The 20,200-nt window shown below is 35.6% G+C and overlaps 1 protein-coding gene across 3 annotated transcripts in view; it reads left to right on the top strand.

Moving 5' to 3' along the window:
• Nucleotides 1–20,200, top strand: part of CSMD3 (CUB and Sushi multiple domains 3) — a 1,242,212-nt gene that overhangs the window by 1,096,842 nt on the left and 125,170 nt on the right. For all 3 annotated transcript variants that reach the window (XM_042973241.1, XM_042973240.1, XM_042973239.1), the window contains 2 exons: nt 10,308–10,426; nt 11,563–11,632. In XM_042973241.1, coding sequence (XP_042829175.1) covers nt 10,308–10,426; nt 11,563–11,632 — 189 coding nt within the window. The remainder of the gene's footprint in view (nt 1–10,307; nt 10,427–11,562; nt 11,633–20,200) is intronic.

The raw sequence follows: 20,200 nt of genomic DNA, 5'->3' as shown, positions 1-20,200 counted from the left end.
CAAAATGCTCAAGCAGTTGGGTACTAAGAAAATACTGTGTGTGTGTGGTTGTGTGTGTGTGTTATAAAAAAGGGTAGTTATATTAACTTTTCTTCACTGAAAAGACACCTATTTCACTGCATATATTTGGCATTTGATTTCTGGCAGCTTCTGAGATAAAAGTTCTGCCCACAGGATAACATAAGGAGGGACTCACAATGGGGAAATAACAGTCTCAAAAATGCCAGCAACAGATGCCCAAAACTTTAAGGTTTGCTATAAAAAGGACAGGTTTCGTGTTTGTTTGTTTTGTTTTTAACGAAGAAAGTAGACTCTTCCTATATTCCTAGAGGATGGTTTTAAATAGTAAAGCTTTCAGAAAACATGGCCGGTGTTCTTCTGTCTTAGGAAATGGAAATTTGGCTGAGATTCCTTCAAACAAGTGAGTATATTCTCTGATTTTCCTACTCACTCGTGAGGCTTTTAGGAAACAAATTCTAGATTATCTGATGGTACAATTACTAAACAGATATGTCTTGCTTCTTATGTACTTAGAAGGTAAATGCTGACAAATAGACTGATTTTATCATAGTGATCGTTTCCTCCTTTAACTTGAGATCATGACATTTTAACTCAAGACTGCCTGACAATTATGATTATGATTAACATCAGACAAATCTGATGTTCCTTGAGCCCAATCTATCCTTCCCACGCCTTGATCTCATTATTTCTAGAGACCCATTTTGATCATTTCAATGTCATTGTTTTCCTATTACCTATTAAAGAAAGGCAACATTCTTTAGCCTCTAACTCCAACAGTAATTTCTTATGTCATCTTTTACCACATGTATGTTGTAAGATTTCCCCACTTAATCAAATGAAATAATTGTTTCCTAGATATAACATGCTTTTCCTCTTTTCTCCTCTTCCCATTCATTTCCTCTGGCTGACATGCCCCACTTTTTTTTTTCTTTTTCTGGCTATATAGCTCTTAGTTTTATCTATTACCCTAAATCTTAAGTGATCCAATCAGCTCATTCTAGAAGTGATTTTCTTCTTTTTCTGGATTCTGATATCCCTCTTTCACTCCCTCAATGCCTTTTATTTATTAATTCAACAAATATTTACTGAACACTTGTGTGTCAGTTCATATTTGTGAACAAAAGAGACCATGTCCTATAGCCTTCTTGGAGCTTGTAGTCTAGCAGGTGAAGACATAAAAGACAAAAATTTAAAGTTTTTAAGCTGTAAATGTAAATTATTAAGCTGCAGAGCCCTTCAGAAAGTGACAAATCGTAGAAGAAGATAGAAGGAGGGTTGAGGGATCCAAAAATGTTAGGGCTACAGAGAGGATGTTATGAAGGGCAGACCTTCAAGAGAAGGTGACATTTGAGCACAGCTAGAAGGCTGTGCAGGAAGAGAGTTTGCTGGAATGTGAGGAAAGGGTGTTAGAGGATACCCAGAGCAGACACCCTAAAACATAAGGATGATGAAGAGCAAGAAGGCAAGAGTAGGAGGAAATGAGGTGAGAGAGAGAAGGGAAAATGGTGGTCTTGTAGGCTATTGTAAGGATGTAATTTTTCCCTCCAGTTGTAAAAGAACTCGTTAGGAAGTTTTGAGCAGAGAAATGGCACGCCCTGACTTATAAGGTACTGTAGGGTGCTTTGCAATTACAAATGTTTGGTAATTTTAATTAGCATTTTTGAATTATTTCTCAATGAATATTAAGCTAGAAAGGTAGGTGAATATTAAGCTACTTGAGTATATTGTATATCATTTATTTCTGATATTGTGCAACACAGTGTTTTATTATTGCTTCTACATCCCCAGCAAATATTTGCTAGAAAATTGGTTAAAAAAAAAAGACAGTAACTACATTTATCTAAAGGAGATAACTGTATATTGGTGTAATAATACTACTTTTGTATAATTGTGGCCTATGACTTGGCTATTATCACCCAGGTACCAAAGTTCTGATAGCCAACAAGCTATTTACACCAAGTATTCCAGTATCTAATAGGTTCTTTTGTTAGTTACTTATTAAAGAAGGAGGTCTGGCCTTAAAAAAAAAACACAATTTTATACTTTAAAAAAAAACCTACCTGTTTTTGTACAACATTGTTTTCTTCTCAGGTGTTAGTCTGTATTTTTAAAGAAAATTTCTATGTAGCTGGGTTAACTCTTTCATACATTTTGCCTTGTAAAGTATTTGAAGCAAAAATAACTATCTCGAATTTGGCACATACTGATATTTAAGGCTCACATTTGCTTGTCTATCCATGATGGCTTTCAAAGTGTGGAATATCTATAGTACAAACAGCTGTTTGTGTCAGAGCATTATAAACTATAAGCATTTGAATGACTGCTAGGGTTCCTCGACAACAGTTAACAATCCCTCCATCATGATTATTGGAATCATATTATCATCATTATATTATAAGGTTATTAAATTATAAAGTTAACATTTTTTTCAAGTGTCCAGTAGATGTCAACATAGTATAAATGTTTTATAGATATATCTTTACTTAATTTTCCCCCTTGAGGCAGGTATTATTTTTAATCCTATCGTATAGATGACAAAACTGAAGTTTAGATAGTAATCTGAGACCTCAAAGTAAGTGAGTAGTAGAGGTGAGATAAAAACCTCAGAGAATTTTGGAGCACCTGGGTGGCTCAGTTGGTTGAGGGTCTGATTCTTGATTTCAGCTCGGGTCATGGTCTCATGGCTCATGGGATCTAGTCCTGCTTCAGGCTTCATGCCGACAGCATGGAGCCTACTTGGGATTCTCTCTCTTTCTCTCTCCTCCCCTCCCCCACTCATGTTCTCTGTCTCTCTCACAAAATTTTGTGAATAAAATTTTGTTGACAAATTTTGTTGACATAAAGCTACATTGTTTTTCTGTTTTGGAAATGTGTGCTGGTTTAGTAGTCATGTCATTGGATGTAGCTGCTCTGAGTTAATATATTTTTTTCTACGAAGTATCAAATTTTTTTGTCTAATGATCCACAAGAGCACTGGGAATGAATTCTTAAATTGACAATTTGTATTTTTTGTTGTTTGTTTGGTTTTAACATATGTGATTCTAGTTGTAATTGTATGTCTTGCATAAATATATTTTTTTGCTAGGAAAAATGTCCCTGGTACATGGAATGACATTAAATTGATGAATTGTTAGGAAGCTTCTGTAAAGAGAATTTATAATCTCTAGTTGCTCTGCCACTTAGATTCTGTTAGAGCTTCATCATTAAAACTTTTAAAATGCAAACTACAATTTGGTTATAATATGCCTATATCATTTCTTTCACATTTCCTAAAATGTATTGCCATACGCATTTGTATCTTACTCTAAAGGAAATTCTAAAGGGACATGGAAAATTCTAAAGGGACAGTGGAACGTCTATAAATCAATGAGTAGTTTTTGGTTTTGAACTTATATAATGCGCATGTTTTAAAAGGGCAAATTACATGCAGTAATGGTGTTTGCACATTTAAGGGAGCTCAAAGATCTTAGGACATACTCTGAGGAAGGCAAAGGTACATGTTACCATGATGAATAGATTTTTCTCTCCTCCTAAACCTGAGAACACTCATGATATGTGCCACTAATAACTTTCTGCAAATCCTGAGAAAACACAGGTGGTCTGAAAATATCTTTCCATCCCACATCATAGTGGAAGGGCTGGTCCAAATAGCCAAAAGTATAAACATAGTCACAAAATAGTAAATGCCTAGACATGTATTCATTTAACTCTAGCTTATAAATAACAAAAGATTCAATTCAGCACAATAGTTATTTTACTGCTTTCCGTCCTTGAGCAATATGCTTAAGAGATAATGCATTAGGTCTTAATGAGTTTATTTTTATAATCACTAAAAATGGTTTCCTCCCTTGGGCTAATTAAATAATTGATTCTTTGAGAAAAAAATAGTGATTTTAAGATTAATTATGTTTTTACTTAAACTAATTTTCTTGTTCTAACTAGTTTATGTATATCATCTCGTACAATGTTAATTGTAGAAACCTCTCCTGCCCAAATTAAATTATAAATATTTGTCATTTCTAATTTCAGTTGCCATTAACAGAATGTATTAAATGCAAATAAGTATAATAGGTTTTACAAACATATCTCACTCCTTAACCCTTTAAGGCCATTAGTTTTGTCATAGTTTTCTCTTTTAATCAAAATTTACTTCATGATCATCTCACTGACTTTTTACCTCTTTGTGGTGTCGACGTAGAAATAGATTTAGCCTAAGTTGTGAATTCTGGAAACATTGTGGTTTTGTATTCCTACACTTTCTCTGGTTGTATCTTGAGCTAACAACATTAGTCTGTTGGTTTTTCTCCCAGTAATATCAGTAGCATTTTAGCTTATACAGAAACTTTTTGTTTGCGGTCAATCAAAAAATTCAAAGTATTTAAAGTCTTGGCACTTTATATAATTTTTTACATATTTTTTAATATTCCTATAGTATATATGTGAAACTTATTGATCTTAAACATACAGAAACATACTCTCATAACAACAGAAAAAATATCCTATCCTTTATCTAGAATGTAAAAGACAACCTCACTCCCATGCTTAAAACCACTAAATGATGTTAGCTTTTATGTCCCTGCCACTATTTTAAGTATTATGCATATCTTGTTTTCCTTCAGCATTACAATATTCCTATGAAGTTGGCATTTTTCCACCTCATTTTATAGGTGAGGGAACTGAGGCATATAAGCGATTTCAGACTTTACCAAAGATTACGAAACTAGTGCAGATCGAGGTTGTGTTCTCAATAACTAAGAAATTTTCCTTCACTACCCACAGGAAAAAAAATAATTTCCTACATTGGTTGAGATTATAAAACTGTACACAATGTATATATCCTGCCTCCCTTTCAGCTTCATTTCTTGCTCTTTTCAAAACACTACAATGTGCTTTGGGGGAAAACATTTCTCTGTTTTCCATACAGAAGGAAAAATCACTTGAAACTTCATTTATTTAACATGCCACCTTGTCTGCCAGGACATCACCATCACCTTACCCTTTGTTATCATGAGTGGGTAAAATATATAATTTTCTAGTAGGGTTATCCTTTATGAAATAATAATTTAAACACAGGTTAACCTTCATTTATTGTGACTATTTCACTACCCTGTAATCTTTTGAAATAGTTACCTCTCCTGTTTCATCAAATGTTTCCTTAGAGCATGGTCGCTTATGTTGCTAATATTTCTTTGCATTTCTGACATCTAACATGATACAGAGTACACAATAGGTGCTCAGCAATTGTTTATGTCAGATTCTCTTTAAAATTTTATCATTTAACTTAGTTTTCGTTATTCCGTAGACTAAAATTTGCTAAGCACTTTCTATTACTGAATATTCAATTAATTATTCAGGGTAATGCTAAGTTAAATGTTAACTGAAGTAAGAACAAGTAAAGTAAGTAAGTAAAAATTCACGGATTAACGTAAATGCGAGTGAAGTCCGTACATCACAATGTGTTCCTGACCCACTGCTGCTCATCAGTGACTATTAAGTCAGAATTGTTCCTTCTGAAAAAACTTGCTTACCAACATTCAAGTTACATGTTTCATAATAGGTATTTGGCAAATATGTGTTTACCAGATTAATTAATCAATTCCAACATACATTATACCAGAACAAAGTCTGTGTGCTTGCCATTGGAGTTTTCTACAAGTCCTCAAACGAGTACTCCAGCTCATATTGGATTCATTCTTTGATTGTCACCAACTTCTGTGTTTTTTTTCAGACAGTTATATTATAATGATAAATGTGGAATGCCAAATGGCGATTCTAGTGTAATTAAAAAAAAATCCCTCATATGTTGTATAAGCATAGAAATAATAGTTATCTTGAATCCACTATTTAGAGTAAGATTTAAAATTGAAGACATGAAATATATTTAAAATAACAAGACTTTGCTATCACTGAATACAACCTTTGTGCAAAGACATGATTCGATTCCTCCTCCTTTCTTACATGTATGCAGTTCCAATATTTTGGTCTTGATTTTCAATAAATTTATACATAGGTTGTCATGTCAAATTCGTGAAGGAGTCTTTCCTCTTACAAAACAATGTACCAGGAATCTTAGCAGTAATTAAGCTTTCTTCTTCTTCCTGTCTGCCTCTCTTGATGCATTAAAACTAATTAAAATCATTATGGAATTCTGGGCAGTAATATATATATATATTTATAATATATTATATATATTAAAATATGTATACAAAGTACACAACAGATCCTCAGTAATTACTTATGTCAGATTCTATTTAACATTTTATCATTTATGTATATCACATATATATGATATATACATACATATAGTCAGAATGATCAGATATAAATGATATGATTTATGATTAAGAGCATTTTCTACTGCAGATTGATTGCCTTGTGAACAGATTGGAAAGAATAGTTTTGGGTTATACATAAATGGTTATAAATAAATGTTGGAAATGTAAAGAACTGAGGTTTTGGCATTTTCATTCAGGGTAACTGCCTACTGTAATTTGACAGCAGACAGAACTCTGTGCAATTTTTGATATGGATTTGTTGCTGGATTCATTTCTGTTTGTTTTTGGCTACAAAAGCAGATCAATTGATCCAATTCTCATTTCAAAAATTCACCCAGAGAGTATCTTTGATTGCCAACACCAAAATTTACACTCATAAAGCTGCAAATGACTCAATATTTTGATTGCCTTCGTTAAACAAGAGAATCCTTTACAGTATTTTTATAAAAATTCTCTTTTCTTTGTTGATTCTAATAATCTATTGATTTTGTTACTTATAAAGAAGTGAAAATAATTCTCAAAGAAGACTTTTTGAAGAGTTTTTAAGTTGAAGGGTCATTGACATACGAGATCATGTTAGTTCCAGGTGGACAGCATAGTGATTCAACCTTTATATCCATTATGAGTAATCACCACCATAAATCTAGCTACTTTAAAATTGCTATTTAATCACTCAGAGGTTTATTTGTTCAAATAAAAAAATGTAAAATATGAACTTTAAGATTTCAGATATTTCTGTTTTATCTTCTTTAGTGTACATAAAATAATTGGCTGCAAAAAAATGAGAGAGCCGTCAGTGACTTCTGCTTATCTGATTGCCTCATCATCTTGCTTTCTACCTTGAAACAATCATATTCAACAGATTAGCTGGTCCAACTCAATCTCTTTTTTTTTCCTAACTCAGTGTCTTAAACAATAGACGGGAATATGTACTTTTACCCTCAAATTCGCTACTAGTACTAATTCATCTAATAGATGAGGAGTTTTATTAATTAAAAATTCATTCCAAATTATAAAAATTTCGGAAATACAGGAACATTCAAGGAAAGGCATACAAATCGCCAATAATCTCATAATAAAGAACCCTAACCTATACTAATATTTGGCATATTTCCTTTTACTCATTTTTCTCTGTTCATATATATATGTATATATGTATATATATGTGTATATATATATATATATATATATAATTTTTAACTTACAAAATCGCTATTACATAGTTTATTGATTTTTGTATCACATTTTAAAGTTAAAACTTATAAAATATTTTACTATGTCCATATATATTATGTATAAACCTCACTTAACAATAAAGCTCTCAATACTCTATAGCATCACTATACCATAGTTTTGTTTTGTTCTCCTCTCAGAAAAGGAAATCGCCACTTCTGTATATTAATAGTTTTCTGTGTATATGACTCTGAATGAAGTACTTGATAGAAAAGAAAAATGAACATGTGCAAAATTTGGCCTTCTCAGTAAGAATGACTGTAAGAATGACCTTAGCAGTAAAGAGTAATAGAAGTACTGTTCGGGACTCCCTAAAAACTAAGATTGTACCAAAGGGAGGTGAAATCTTATTTATAAGACATGTATGTTTATATCATAAATCACTTTTTTGGGATATTCATTCATTCTTGAAAAGGGCTCCATGAAGTCAGGTAAATGTAATGTATAAGGCCCATTAGTAGGTATTAAATGAGATTAAAACAAATATAAGACAGTTTCTTTCACTTCTTAGATCCTAAAATCTAGTTGGGGAAGCAAGACACGAAACCTTAAAAATTTTAAAGTAGGTCACAATGTAATGATAACTTATCTTGCCTTGGTCCAGAAATTCAAGATTTCAAAAAAATCAAGAGATATGGAACATGATATATGTTTAGAGACCTACTTAATTGAAGCACAGGGCATTGGAATTCCAGTCCGTGGACTACTCTAGCCTCCTCTAGGATTGCCTCAAGTGCACTCCCAAATGACCAATTTACTCTTCCTCTTTACTGCCTTCCTTTCTGATCTAATCATAATTCTATAAAGATAGTGCTCTCCTGTCATTTTCTGTCCTTAAATGTGACCTAATTTGGCATGGTTTTTAGCTACTCTGACCATTGTATTATTAGGCAGAGAAAGCATTTTTCATTTGCAGGGGTAGACATTAGTATCTATTAAGAAATTATCAAAACAGGGATTCGCTTTGTTTTCCATACTCTTCATTCATCCAGTCAACTGATGTTTATTGAATGTGTCCTTAAGATGCTGTGCTCTAAGCTGCCCTTAAGAGTTTCTATTCTCAGAGGGGAAACAAATATTGAAGAACTAATTACATAATTATGTATTCATTATTAGTTTATACTAAGCATCACAAAGGAATGTAGAAAGTAGTGCTATGAGAGCATCCATCAGAGAGAAATATCAAGGAGTAAAAGAATGTCTGAAGTACTGTAATTGTTTAGGATTTAATTTTTAATGTTTTTTCATGAAAAGAACATATGTATAATGACTTTGCAGTGGTGACTACTTATTCTTATAATTTAAATATGCATTAGATTAGCTTCAAAATGTGGATTGCAAAGAAAAGGGTAATAAACATTGGCTTTTACTGAAAATATAAGTCAGTCAGAGAAAGACAGATATCATATGTTTTCACTCATATGTGGAACTTGAGAAATTTAACAGAAGACTGTGGGAGAAGGGAAGGGGAAAAATAGTTTCAAACAGAAAGGGAGGCAAACTCTAAGAGACTCTTAAATACAGAGAACTAACTGAGGGCTGATGGGGGGGGGAGGGGCGGGAAGGAGGGGAAAATGGATGATGGGTATTGAGGAGGGCACTTGTTGGGATGAGCACTGGGTGTTGTATGTAAGCAATGAATCACAGGAATCTATCCCCAAAGCCAAGAGCACACTGTATATTGTATGTTAGCTAACTTGACAATAAATTATATTTAAAAAAAGAAAATAAAAAGTTTGTAATAGTAGTACATTCACATGTTTGAAAAAATATTTTGGCAAAAAATTAATTTTTAAGACTTTATTTTAGGAAAACAGCTTAACATTTAGTATGTATTTGTCCCCATATATTGAAAAATATATTGTTAATGTGAAAATAATGGAAGTGTTTTGAATTATATAATTGTCTCCCCTTCAGAAATAACTGATTTCAAGTGTCACGAAAACTTTTCAGGTCTCAATAAGCTACATGTTTTTCTCCTTTTTATTTATAATATATTTGGACAACAAATCTTCCTTAAAAATACATTTAAAAATTTTACATGTAATAAGTAACTTAAAAATGTGTCTCATAAATTAAAAAGTCCATTCTATATTAAGGAGGAAGGAACCAGGTGATATGGACAAAATAGCAAATAGTTTTTTAGTTATTTTATTAAGAATACTTTAGATGGGGCGCCTGGGTGGCTCAGTCGGTTGAGCGTCCGACTTCGGCTCAGGTCACGATCTCGCAGTCCGTGAGTTCAAGCCCTGCGTCGGGCTCTGTGCTGACAGCTCGGAGCCTGGAGCCTGCTTCAGATTCTGTGTCTCTCCATCTCTCAGCACCTCCCCTGCTCATGCTCTGTCTCTCTGTCTCAGAAATAAGCATTAAAAAAAAAAAAGAATACTTTAGAAATATAATTTCATTCTACTCTCACAATAAATTATTATTTCTTTTTTATCTAGGAAGTTTTTAAAAGAATTTTTAATTTTTGTTTTACAGTAGAAGACATTTAGGCTGGGAGTTAAAAAAGACTTTAAGCGTAATCACAGAGCTATTTAATGGTTGGTGCCATGAAAATCCAAAGAAATAGTTTTATGGTATAGTTCCAAAGCACATTGCTTTTAACAACTACAGTTAAATCTTGTTCACTTAAATATTATTCACAGAACATTCTTAACGTCCCAATGTAAAATCTAGTTTTAATGATAATGGTATTCAATTTTGGTAATTTAATATGCATAACTTAAGCATTCATTACTTGAAAGTTACTTATGCTATTATCTTTATATTTCTCAGCAATTGGTTTGGATTCCTGTCCTGAACCGCAGACTCCCAGCAGTGGAATGAAAATTGGAGACAGATATATGGTTGGTGATGTTGTGTCCTTTCAGTGTGATCAAGGATATTCTCTTCAGGTAAGATGACTTTTAAATTATAGTTTTGATATGCATTGCTTTTTCAGAATATTTTAACAGAACAATGATTGATAATCCACAAGTTTCAAAAAATATTGATTTCAGACCATGTAGCATACCAAGTCAAAGGTATTAAATTTGTTCATAAAACTTATTCATGAGAGAAATTACTGGAATGGATTAAATGGTTTTTTTTTAAGTTTATGTATTTTGAGAAAAAGAGAGAGAGAGCAGGGGAGGGTCAGAGAGAGGGGGAGAAAGTATCCCAAGCAGGCCCTGCACTGGCAGTGCAGTGCCTGATGTGAGGCTCAAACCCACAAATCGTGAGATCATGACCTGAGCCCAAATCGAGTCTGCATAACCAGCTGAGCCACCCAAGAGCTCCTGGACTAAATAGGTTTTGTTTGCAAGGGACCAAAACTTAAATTTGAATCAAAATTAATATTTACTTCACACTTTTCTTTCTATTTGCATAGGATGTAACAACTGAACTCCTGCATCTTTTAGAATCTTTTAGATTTGAAAATAAAAACAAAGTGCTACTTAAAGCATTAAATGAAACTTCCATGTAAATAAATTCCCCAAATTAGTAAAAATCGACTACAAATACATTTTAGAGGGTCTCAAATTTATGGTTGCATAAAAATCTCTCTAAAGACCTACTAAAAAATTGAGAAAAAATATGAGGCAAAAACTATTTCATATGTTAAGTAAATAAACTCCTTAGAGGAAGCAAAGTTAAAAATTAATAATTTAGAGTCTTTAAAGTTGTATTACAAATTATTAGTCTCAGAAGAACAATCAGATCTTTCTGGACTTCATATTTTAATTTAAAATTTATATACCTTAATTGACTTGTTTTAATATTTTTATTAAATGTTTTTAAATTATGCTTTAACCTATCTCACCTTGAATATTATAGCAATTTATTATAAACAGTAACATATGTGGTTATTTCATTCAATGTTTTTAACAATTTTTTACCATGACTTTTTTTTAAAGAAAATTCCAGTAAAAGTTTGAAAATATAAGAAATGAAAATATATATCTAAGCTTGTTTTTATGATATTAAGTTTGCTATGTTTAATTCAGTCATTTTAAAGTGAGTACTGAACTGTACTGTCTTGTTTATATAGGGTCATTCTCATATTACATGTATGCCTGGACCTGTAAGAAGATGGAATTATCCAATCCCAATTTGTTTGGGTAAGTTAAGGAATTGTAACTCATTTATAAGCTTTATCAAATTTTAAAGACACACCCTGTATATAACGTTCTTCAAACATATAGTTTGCCTTTTGTCAAGTTTTATGGAAATTATATTTTGAGATAAACATTTCATGTCTTTTTAAAATTTATTTTACATGTTTAGAATTTTTAACTCAAACTTCAACATCAATGGATGACTTCAGAAATTGAGAAAAGTTACTAGATTGTTCGATCCTTAGAACTTTTTCTCAGTATGCTATGATAGAAATACCCATAGATCAGGAAAGTAAGTAAATATTCATTGCTTGCTATTAAGCCGGAAACAATAAGGAATCTGGAGTGTACCAAGGGAGCATGACAGTCCTTGAGATGTCTTCAGTAGTGACAGGTGATTTAGATATGGAATATATCAAAATGGCACTTGGATCTTAGAAAGAATGGACCCAATTTGTGCCCTAACTTATTGCTGCTTCCAGTCATTTCTGTCCACTTTTTCATGTTTTTTTCTCTTCCTCATTTCTAGTATCTGTATGCAACCATTAATATCCTGGGCTCTACAGAGTATCTGAGAAAGAAATATGAGGTGTGATCCCTATCTTTAAATCATTTATTTACCATTTAGAGTGGTAGAAATAAAAGACATGAAATAAAAGAGTAATTTAGTTCTACCATTGACTACATGATGGAATTTCAGGAAGATGAGATGATGTTGACCCAAGTCATTGGGAAACATAGTCAGCCCATAAAACTTAAACAGAGTTTTAGATGGTAAGTGTAATTAAGATAAATATATGTAGTAGATAGCCTTTTTTTGAGTAGGAAAATGGGCAAAAACAAAAGAATTTGTGTGACTTCTATGACTTACCTCTGTATTGTATTTGTTTGGGCTGCCTTAACAGAATACCACAGATTGGTTGGGTTAGGCAACAAAAATGTATTTGCTCTCAGTTTTAGAAGCTAGAAATCCAAAAGCAAGGTGCTGGCAAGGTTGTTTTCTCCTGAGGCCTCTCTCCTCGGCTTGTAAATGACCATATTCTCCCTGCATCTTCACATGGTGTCTTTTCTTTTTTTTCCGTTTGTTTCCTTTTTTGTTTTAGAGTTTATTTTTTATTTATTGGGAGAGAGAGAAAGAGCAGGGATGGAGCAGAGAGAGAGGGAGAGAGAGAATCCCAAGCAGGCTCTTCACTGTCAGTGCAGAGCCTGATGTGGGGCTAGAACTCATGAACCATAAGATCAAGACCTGAGCCGAAACCAAGTAGAATGCTTAACCAACTGAGCCCCCCAGGTGTCCCTCTAGTGTCTTATAAGGATAGTAGTACTATCAGATTAGGGCTCCACCCTTATAATTTCATATAACTTCGATTACCTCCTTAGAAGCCTGAATTCCAAATATAGTCAGATAATGTGTGAAGGCTTTAACATATGAATATAGGGCAAAGACAAGTCAATCTATGCCTATGTACCAGGTGTACTATTTCTGTTGAGACTACTGGAAAATATGTCTAGAAGCAAGGATGGTCTTAATTACCCAAAGATATTGAAAGCATTTAGATTTTATTTTATTTTATTATTATTATTTTTTGATGTTTGTTTCTTTTTGAGAGAGAGACAGAGTGTGAGTGGGGAAGGAGCAGAGAGAGAACGAGACACAGAATCCGAAGCAGGCTCCAGGCTCTGAGCTGTCAGCACAGAGCCCCACGTGGGGCTCAAAGTCATGAACCGCGAGATCATGACCTGAGCTGAACTCGGACACTTACCATCTGAGCCACCCAGGGACCCCAAAAGCATTTAGATTTTAGATTGGATGATATTTTTTAGAAGATATATCTCTTTAGGTGTCAAATAATTTACAAGTCAATTATAATGTCGATTTTATAATTTCAATTATAAAATTATATGTATATAATGCCTATTGTAAAAATTTAAATATGTAATGTCAATTATGTGTGTTTGTTATGTGTGTGTGTATCCAATTAAGTATAAAAAATTGGGAATATAAAAAGGTACAGACAACAAAATAAATGGCATATATATTTTGCTGATATGAAAACAGGGAGTTTAGACCTGTTAATTACTATATCCCCAGTGTCTAGAACACTAATTAATAAATATTGCTTAAGGAATGAATTAAAATAAAGTTTTAGCATGCTACAGATATGTGTGTGTATGTATATATATATACATACATATATATACATATATATATATGTATGTATATGAAGAGAAAGAGGTAGAGATACACACACTTTATATATTTTATATATAATATATACTCTTCCTTGACATTAAGTTAGAATAAGTTTCCATACCATAGCATGTTTTCAAAAATTTGATATTAAAAATTTTTTTTTACATTTATTTATTTTTGAGAGATAAAGTGAGACAGAGCATAAGTGGGGGGTGGGGGCAGGGACACAGAATCTGAAGCAGGCTCCAGGCTCTGAGCAAGCATTCAGCATGGAACTTGCTGTGGGGCTCGAACCCACAACTCATGAGATCATGTGTCCAACTGAGCCACCTAGAAGCCCCACAAAAATTTGATATTTAAAATAGCTTCATGGCACACAGCATAGTCTAATTTGTGTGGTTATTTTCTCTTCATAGAGTTTAGGTTTTTGTCTTTCTTTTTTTTTTTTTCAATATATGAAATTTATTGTCAAATTCGTTTCCATACAATACCCAGTGCTCATCCCAAAAGGTGCCCTCCTCAATACCCATCACCCACCCTTCCCTCCCTCCCACCCCCCATCAACCCTCAGGTTGTTCTCAGTTTTTAAGAGTCTCTTAGGGTTTGGCTCCCTCCCTCTCTAACTTTTTTTTTTTTCCTTCCCCTCCCCCATGGGTTTCTGTTAAGTTTCTCAGGATCCACATAAGAGTGAAACCATATGGTATCTGTCTTTCTCTGTATGGCTTATTTCACTTAGCATCACTTAGCAAAGGGCCATATTTCATTCTTTCTCATTGCCACGTAGTACTCCATTGTGTATATAAACCACAATTTCTTTATCCATTCATCAGTTGATGGACATTTAGGCTCTTGCCATAATTTGGCTATTGTTGAGAGTGTTGCTATAAACATTGGGGTACAAGTGCTCCTATGCATCAGTACTCCTGTATCCCTTGGGTAAATTCCTAGCAGTGCTATTGCTGGGTCATAGGGTAGGTCTATTTTTAATTTTCTGAGGAACATCCACACTGTTTTCCAGAGTGGCTGCCCCAATTTGCATTCCCACCAACAGTGCAAGAGGGTTCCTGTTTCTCCACATCCTCTCCAGCATCTATAGTCTCCTAATTTGTTCATTTTGGCCACTCTGTCTGGCGTGAGGTGATATCTGAGTGTGGTTTTGATTTGTATTTCCCTGATAAGGAGCGACGTTGAGCATCTTTTCATGTGCCTGTTGGCCATCCGGATGTCTTCTTTAGAGAAGTGTCTATTCATGTTTTCTGCCCATTTCTTCACTGGGTTATTTGTTTTTTGGGTGTGGAGTTTGGTGAGCTCTTTATAGATTTTGGATCCTAGCCCTTTGTCCGATATGTCATTTGCAAATATCTTTTCCCATTCCGTTGGTTGCCTTTTAGTTTTGTTGGTTGTTTCCTTTGCTGTGCAGAAGCTTTTTATCTTCATAAGGTCCCAGTAATTCATTTTTGCTTTTAATTCCCTTGCCTGTGGGGATGTGTCGAGTAAGAGATTGCTACGGCTGAGGTCAGAGAGGTCTTTTCCTGCTTTCTCCTCTAGGGTTTTGATGGTTTCCTGTCTCACATTCAGGTCCTTTATCCATTTTGAGTTTATTTTTGTGAATGGTGTGAGAAAGTGGTCTAGTTTCAACCTTCTGCATGTTGCTGTCCAGTTCTCCCAGCACCATTTGTTAAAGAGACTGTCTTTTTTCCATTGGATATTCTTTCCTGCTTTGTCAAAGATTAGCTGGCCATACATTTGTGGGTCAAGTTCTGGGGTTTCTATTCTATTCCATTGGTCTATGTGTCTGTTTTTGTGCCAATACCATGCTGTCTTGATGATGACAGCTTTGTAGTAGAGGCTAAAGTCTGGGATTGTGATGCCTCCTGCTCTGGTCGTCTTCTTCAAAATTACTTTGGCTATTCGGGGCCTTTTGTGGTTCCATATGAATTTTAGGATTGCTTGTTCTAGTCTCGAGAAGAATGCTGGTGCAATTTTGATTGGGATTGCATTGAATGTGTAAATAGCTTTGGGTAGTATTGACATTTTGACAATATTTATTCTTCCAATCCATGAGCATGGAATGTTTTTCCATTTCTTTATATCTTCTTCAATTTCCTTCATAAGCTTTCTATAGTTTTCAGCATACAGATCTTTTACATCTTTGGTTAGATTTATTCCTAGGTATTTTATGCTTCTTGGTGCAATTGTGAATGGGATCAGTTTCTTTATTTGTCTTTCTGTTGCTTCATTGTTAGTGTATAAGAATGCAACTGATTTCTGTACATTGATTTTGTATCCTGCAACTTTGCTGAATTCATGTATCAGTTCTAGCAGACTTTTGGTGGAGTCTATCGGATTTTCCATGTATAATATCATGTCATCTGCAAAAAGTGAAAGCTTGACTTCATCTTTGCCAATTTTGATGCCTTTGATTTCCTTTTGTTGTCTGATTGCTGATGCTAGAACTTCCAACAGTATGTTACACAACAGCGGTGTGAGTGGGCATCCCTGTCGTGTTCCTGATCTCAGGGAAAAAGCTCTCAGTTTTTCCCCATTGAGGATGATGTTAGCTGTGGGCTTTTCATAAATGGCTTTTATGATGTTTAAGTATGTTCCTTCTATCCCGACTTTCTCAAGGGTTTTTATTAAGAAAGGGTGCTGGATTTTGTCAAAGGCCTTTTCTGCATCGATTGACAGGATCATATGGTTCTTATCTTTTCTTTTATTAATGTGATGTATCATGTTGATTGATTTGCAAATGTTGAACCAGCCCTGCAGCCCAGGAATGAATCCCACTTGATCATGGTGAATAATTTGTTTTATATGCTGTTGAATTAGATTTTCTCGCATCTTATTGAGAATTTTTGCATCCATATTCATCAGGGATATTGGTCTGTAGTTCTCTTTTTTTACTGAGTCTCTGTCTGGTTTAGGAATCAAAGTAATACTGGCTTCATAGAATGAGTCTGGAAGTTTTCCTTCCCTTTCTATTTCTTGGAATAGCTTGAGAAGGATAGGTATTATCTCTGCTTTAAACATCTGGTAGAACTCCCCTGGGAAGCCATCTGGTCATGGACTCTTATTTGTTGGGAGATTTTTGATGACTGATTCAATTTCTTCACTGGTTATGGGTCTGTTCAAGCTTTCTATTTCCTCCTGATTAAGTTTTGGAAGAGTGTGGGTGTTTAGGAATTTGTCCATTTCTTCCAGGTTGTCCAATTTGTTGGCATATATTTTTTCATAGTATTCCCTGATAATTGCTTGTATCTCTGAGGGACTGGTTGTAATAATTCCATTTTCATTCATGATTTTATCTATTTGGGTCATCTCCCTTTTCTTTTTGAGAAGCCTGGTTAGAGGTTTGTCAATTTTGTTTATTTTTTCAAAAAACCAACTCTTGGTTTCGTTGATCTGCTCTACAGTTTTTTTAGATTCTATATTGTCTATTTCTGTTCTGGCCTTTATTATTTCTCTTCTTCTCCTGGGTTTAGGCTGCCTTTGCTGTTCTGCTTCTATTTCCTTTAGGTGTGCTGTTAGATTTTGTATTTGGGATTTTTCTTGTTTCTGGAGGTAGGCCTGGGTTGCAATGTATTTTCCTCTCAGAACTGCCTTCGCTGCGTCCCAAAGCATTTGGATTGTTGTATTTTCATTTTCATTTATTTCCATATATTTTTTAATTTCTTCTCTAATTGCCTGGTTGACCCACTCATTCGTTAGTAGGGTGTTCTTTAACCTCCATGCTTTTGGAGGTTTTTCAGACTTTTTCCTGTGGTTGATTTCAAGCTTCATAGTATTGTGGTCTGAAAGTATGCATGGTATGATTTCAATTCTTGTATACTTATGAAGGGCTGTTTTGTGACCCAGTATATGATCTATCTTGGAGAATGTTCCATGTGCACTCGAGAAGAAAGTATATTCTGTTGCTTTGGGATGCAGAGTTCTAAATGTATCTGTCAAGTCCATCTGATCCAATGTATCATTCAGGGCCCTTGTTTCTTTATTGACCTTGTGTCTAGATGATCTATCCATTTCTCTAAGTGGAGTGTTAAAGTCCCCTGCAATTACCACATTCTTATCCATAAGGTTGCTTATGTTTATGAGTAATTGTTTTATATATTTGGGGGCTCCCGTATTCGGCGCATAGACATTTATAACTTTTAGCTCTTCTGATGGATAGACCCTGTAATTATTATATAATGCCCTTCTTCATCTCTTGTTACAGCTAATTTACAGTTAATTTAAAGTCTAGTTTGTCTGATATAAGTATGGCTACTCCAGCTTTCTTTTGGCTTCCAGTAGCATGATACATAGTTATCCATCCCCTCTCTCTCAATCTAAAGGTGTCCTCAGATCTAAAATGAGTCTCTTGTAGACAGCAAATAGATGAGTCTTGTTTTTTTATCCATTCTGATACCCTATGTCTTTTGGTTGGCGCATTTAATCCATTTACATTCAGTGTTATTATAGAAAGATATGGGTTTAGAGTCATTGTGATGTCTGTATGTTTCATGCTTGTAGCGATGTCTCTGGTACTTTGTCTCACAGGATCCCCCTTGGGATCTCTTGTAGGGCTGGTTTAGTGGTGATGAATTCCTTCAGTTTTTGTTTGTTTGGGAAGACCTTTATCTCTCCTTCTTTTCTAAATGACAGACTTGCTGGATAAAGGATTCTCGGCTGCATAATTTTTCTGTTCAACACATTGAAGATCTCCTGCCAATTCTCTCTGGCCTGCCAAGTTTCAAAAGAGAGATCAGTCACGAGTCTTATAGGTCTCCCTTTATATGTGAGGGCACGTTTATCCCTTGCTGCTTTCAGAATTTTCTCTTTATCCTTGTATTTTGCCAGTTTCATTATGATATGTCGTGCCGAAGATCGATTCAAGTTACGTCTGAAGGGAGTTCTCTGTGCCTCTTGGATTTCAATGCCTTTTTCCTTCTCCAGTTCAGGGAAGTTCTCAGCTATTATTTCTTCAAGTACACCTTCACCACCTTTCCCTCTCTCTTCCTCCTCTGGGATACCAATTATGTGTATATTATTTCTTTTTCGTGTATCACTTAGTTCTCTAATTTTCCCCTCATACTCCTGGATTTTTTTATCTCTCTTTTTATCAGCTTCCTCTTTTTCCATAATTTTATCTTCTAGTTCACCTATTCTCTCCTCTGCCTCTTCAATCCGAGCCGTGGTCATTTCCATTTTATTTTGCATTTCGTTTAAAGTGCTTTTCAGCTCCTCGTGACTGTTCCTGAGTCCCTTGATCTCTGTAGCAAGAGATTCTCTGCTGTCCTCTATACTGTTTTCAAGCCCAGCGATTAATTTTATGACTATTATTCTAAATTCACTTTCTGTTATATTATTTCAATCCTTTTTGATCAGTTCATTAGCTGTTGTTATTTCCTGGAGATTCTTCCGAGGGGAATTCTTCTGTTTGGTCATTTTGGATAGTCCCTGGAGTGGTGAGGACCTGCAGGGCACTTCCCCTGTGCTGTGGTGTATAACTGGAGTTGGTGGGCGGGGCCGCAGTCAGACCTGATGTTTGCCCCCAGTCTGCCCCCAGCCCACCGCTGGGGCCACAGTCAGACTGGTGTGTGCCTTCTCTTCCCCTCTCCTAGGGGTGGGATTCACTGTGGGGTGGCGTGGCCCGTCTGGGCTACTTGCACACTGCCAGGCTTGTGGTACTGGGGATCTGGCGTATTAGCTGTGGTGGGTAGGCAAGGTGCACGGGACAGGAGGGGCAGGCTTAGCTCGCTTCTCCTGAGGTGATTCACTTCAGGAGGGGCCCTGTGTCAGCGGGAGGGAGTCAGACCCGCTGCCGGAAGGGTGGCTCCGCAGAAGCACAGCGTTGGGTGTTTGCGCGGAGCGAGCAAGTTCCCTGGCAGGAACCGGTTCCCTTTGGGATTTTGGCTGGGGGATGGGTGAGGGAGATGGCGCTGGCTAGTACCTTTGTTCCCCGCCAAACTGATCTCTGTCGTCCTGGGGCTCAGCAACTCTCCCCACCTTTGTCCTCCAGCCTTCCTGCTTTCCAAGCAGAGCTGTTAACTTATGACCTCCCAGAGGCTAAGTCGCGCTTCCTGTGGGAACACACTCCCTCCGGCCCCTCTGCTCTTGCCAGCCAGACTCGGGGGCTCTGCTTGGCTGGTGGGCTGCCCCTCCAGCCCGGCTCCCTCCCGCCAGTCTGTGGAGCACGAACCGCCTCTCCGCCCTTCCTACCCTCTTCCGTGGGCCTCTCATCTGCGCTTGGCTCTGGAGACTCCGTCCTGCTAGTCTTCTGGCGGTTTTCTGTGTTATTTAGGCAGGTGTAGGTGGAATCTCAGTGATCAGCAGGACGCGCGGTGAGCCCAGCGTCCTCCTATGCCGCCATCTTCCCAGTTCCCCAGGTTTTTGTCTTT

The sequence above is a fragment of the Panthera tigris genome, chromosome F2 (genome assembly GCF_018350195.1).
Source record: "Panthera tigris isolate Pti1 chromosome F2, P.tigris_Pti1_mat1.1, whole genome shotgun sequence".
Classification (NCBI taxonomy): domain Eukaryota; kingdom Metazoa; phylum Chordata; class Mammalia; order Carnivora; family Felidae; genus Panthera; species Panthera tigris.
The sequence above is the reverse complement of the archived record's forward strand: the minus strand, read 5'-3'. Positions and strand labels throughout refer to the sequence as shown.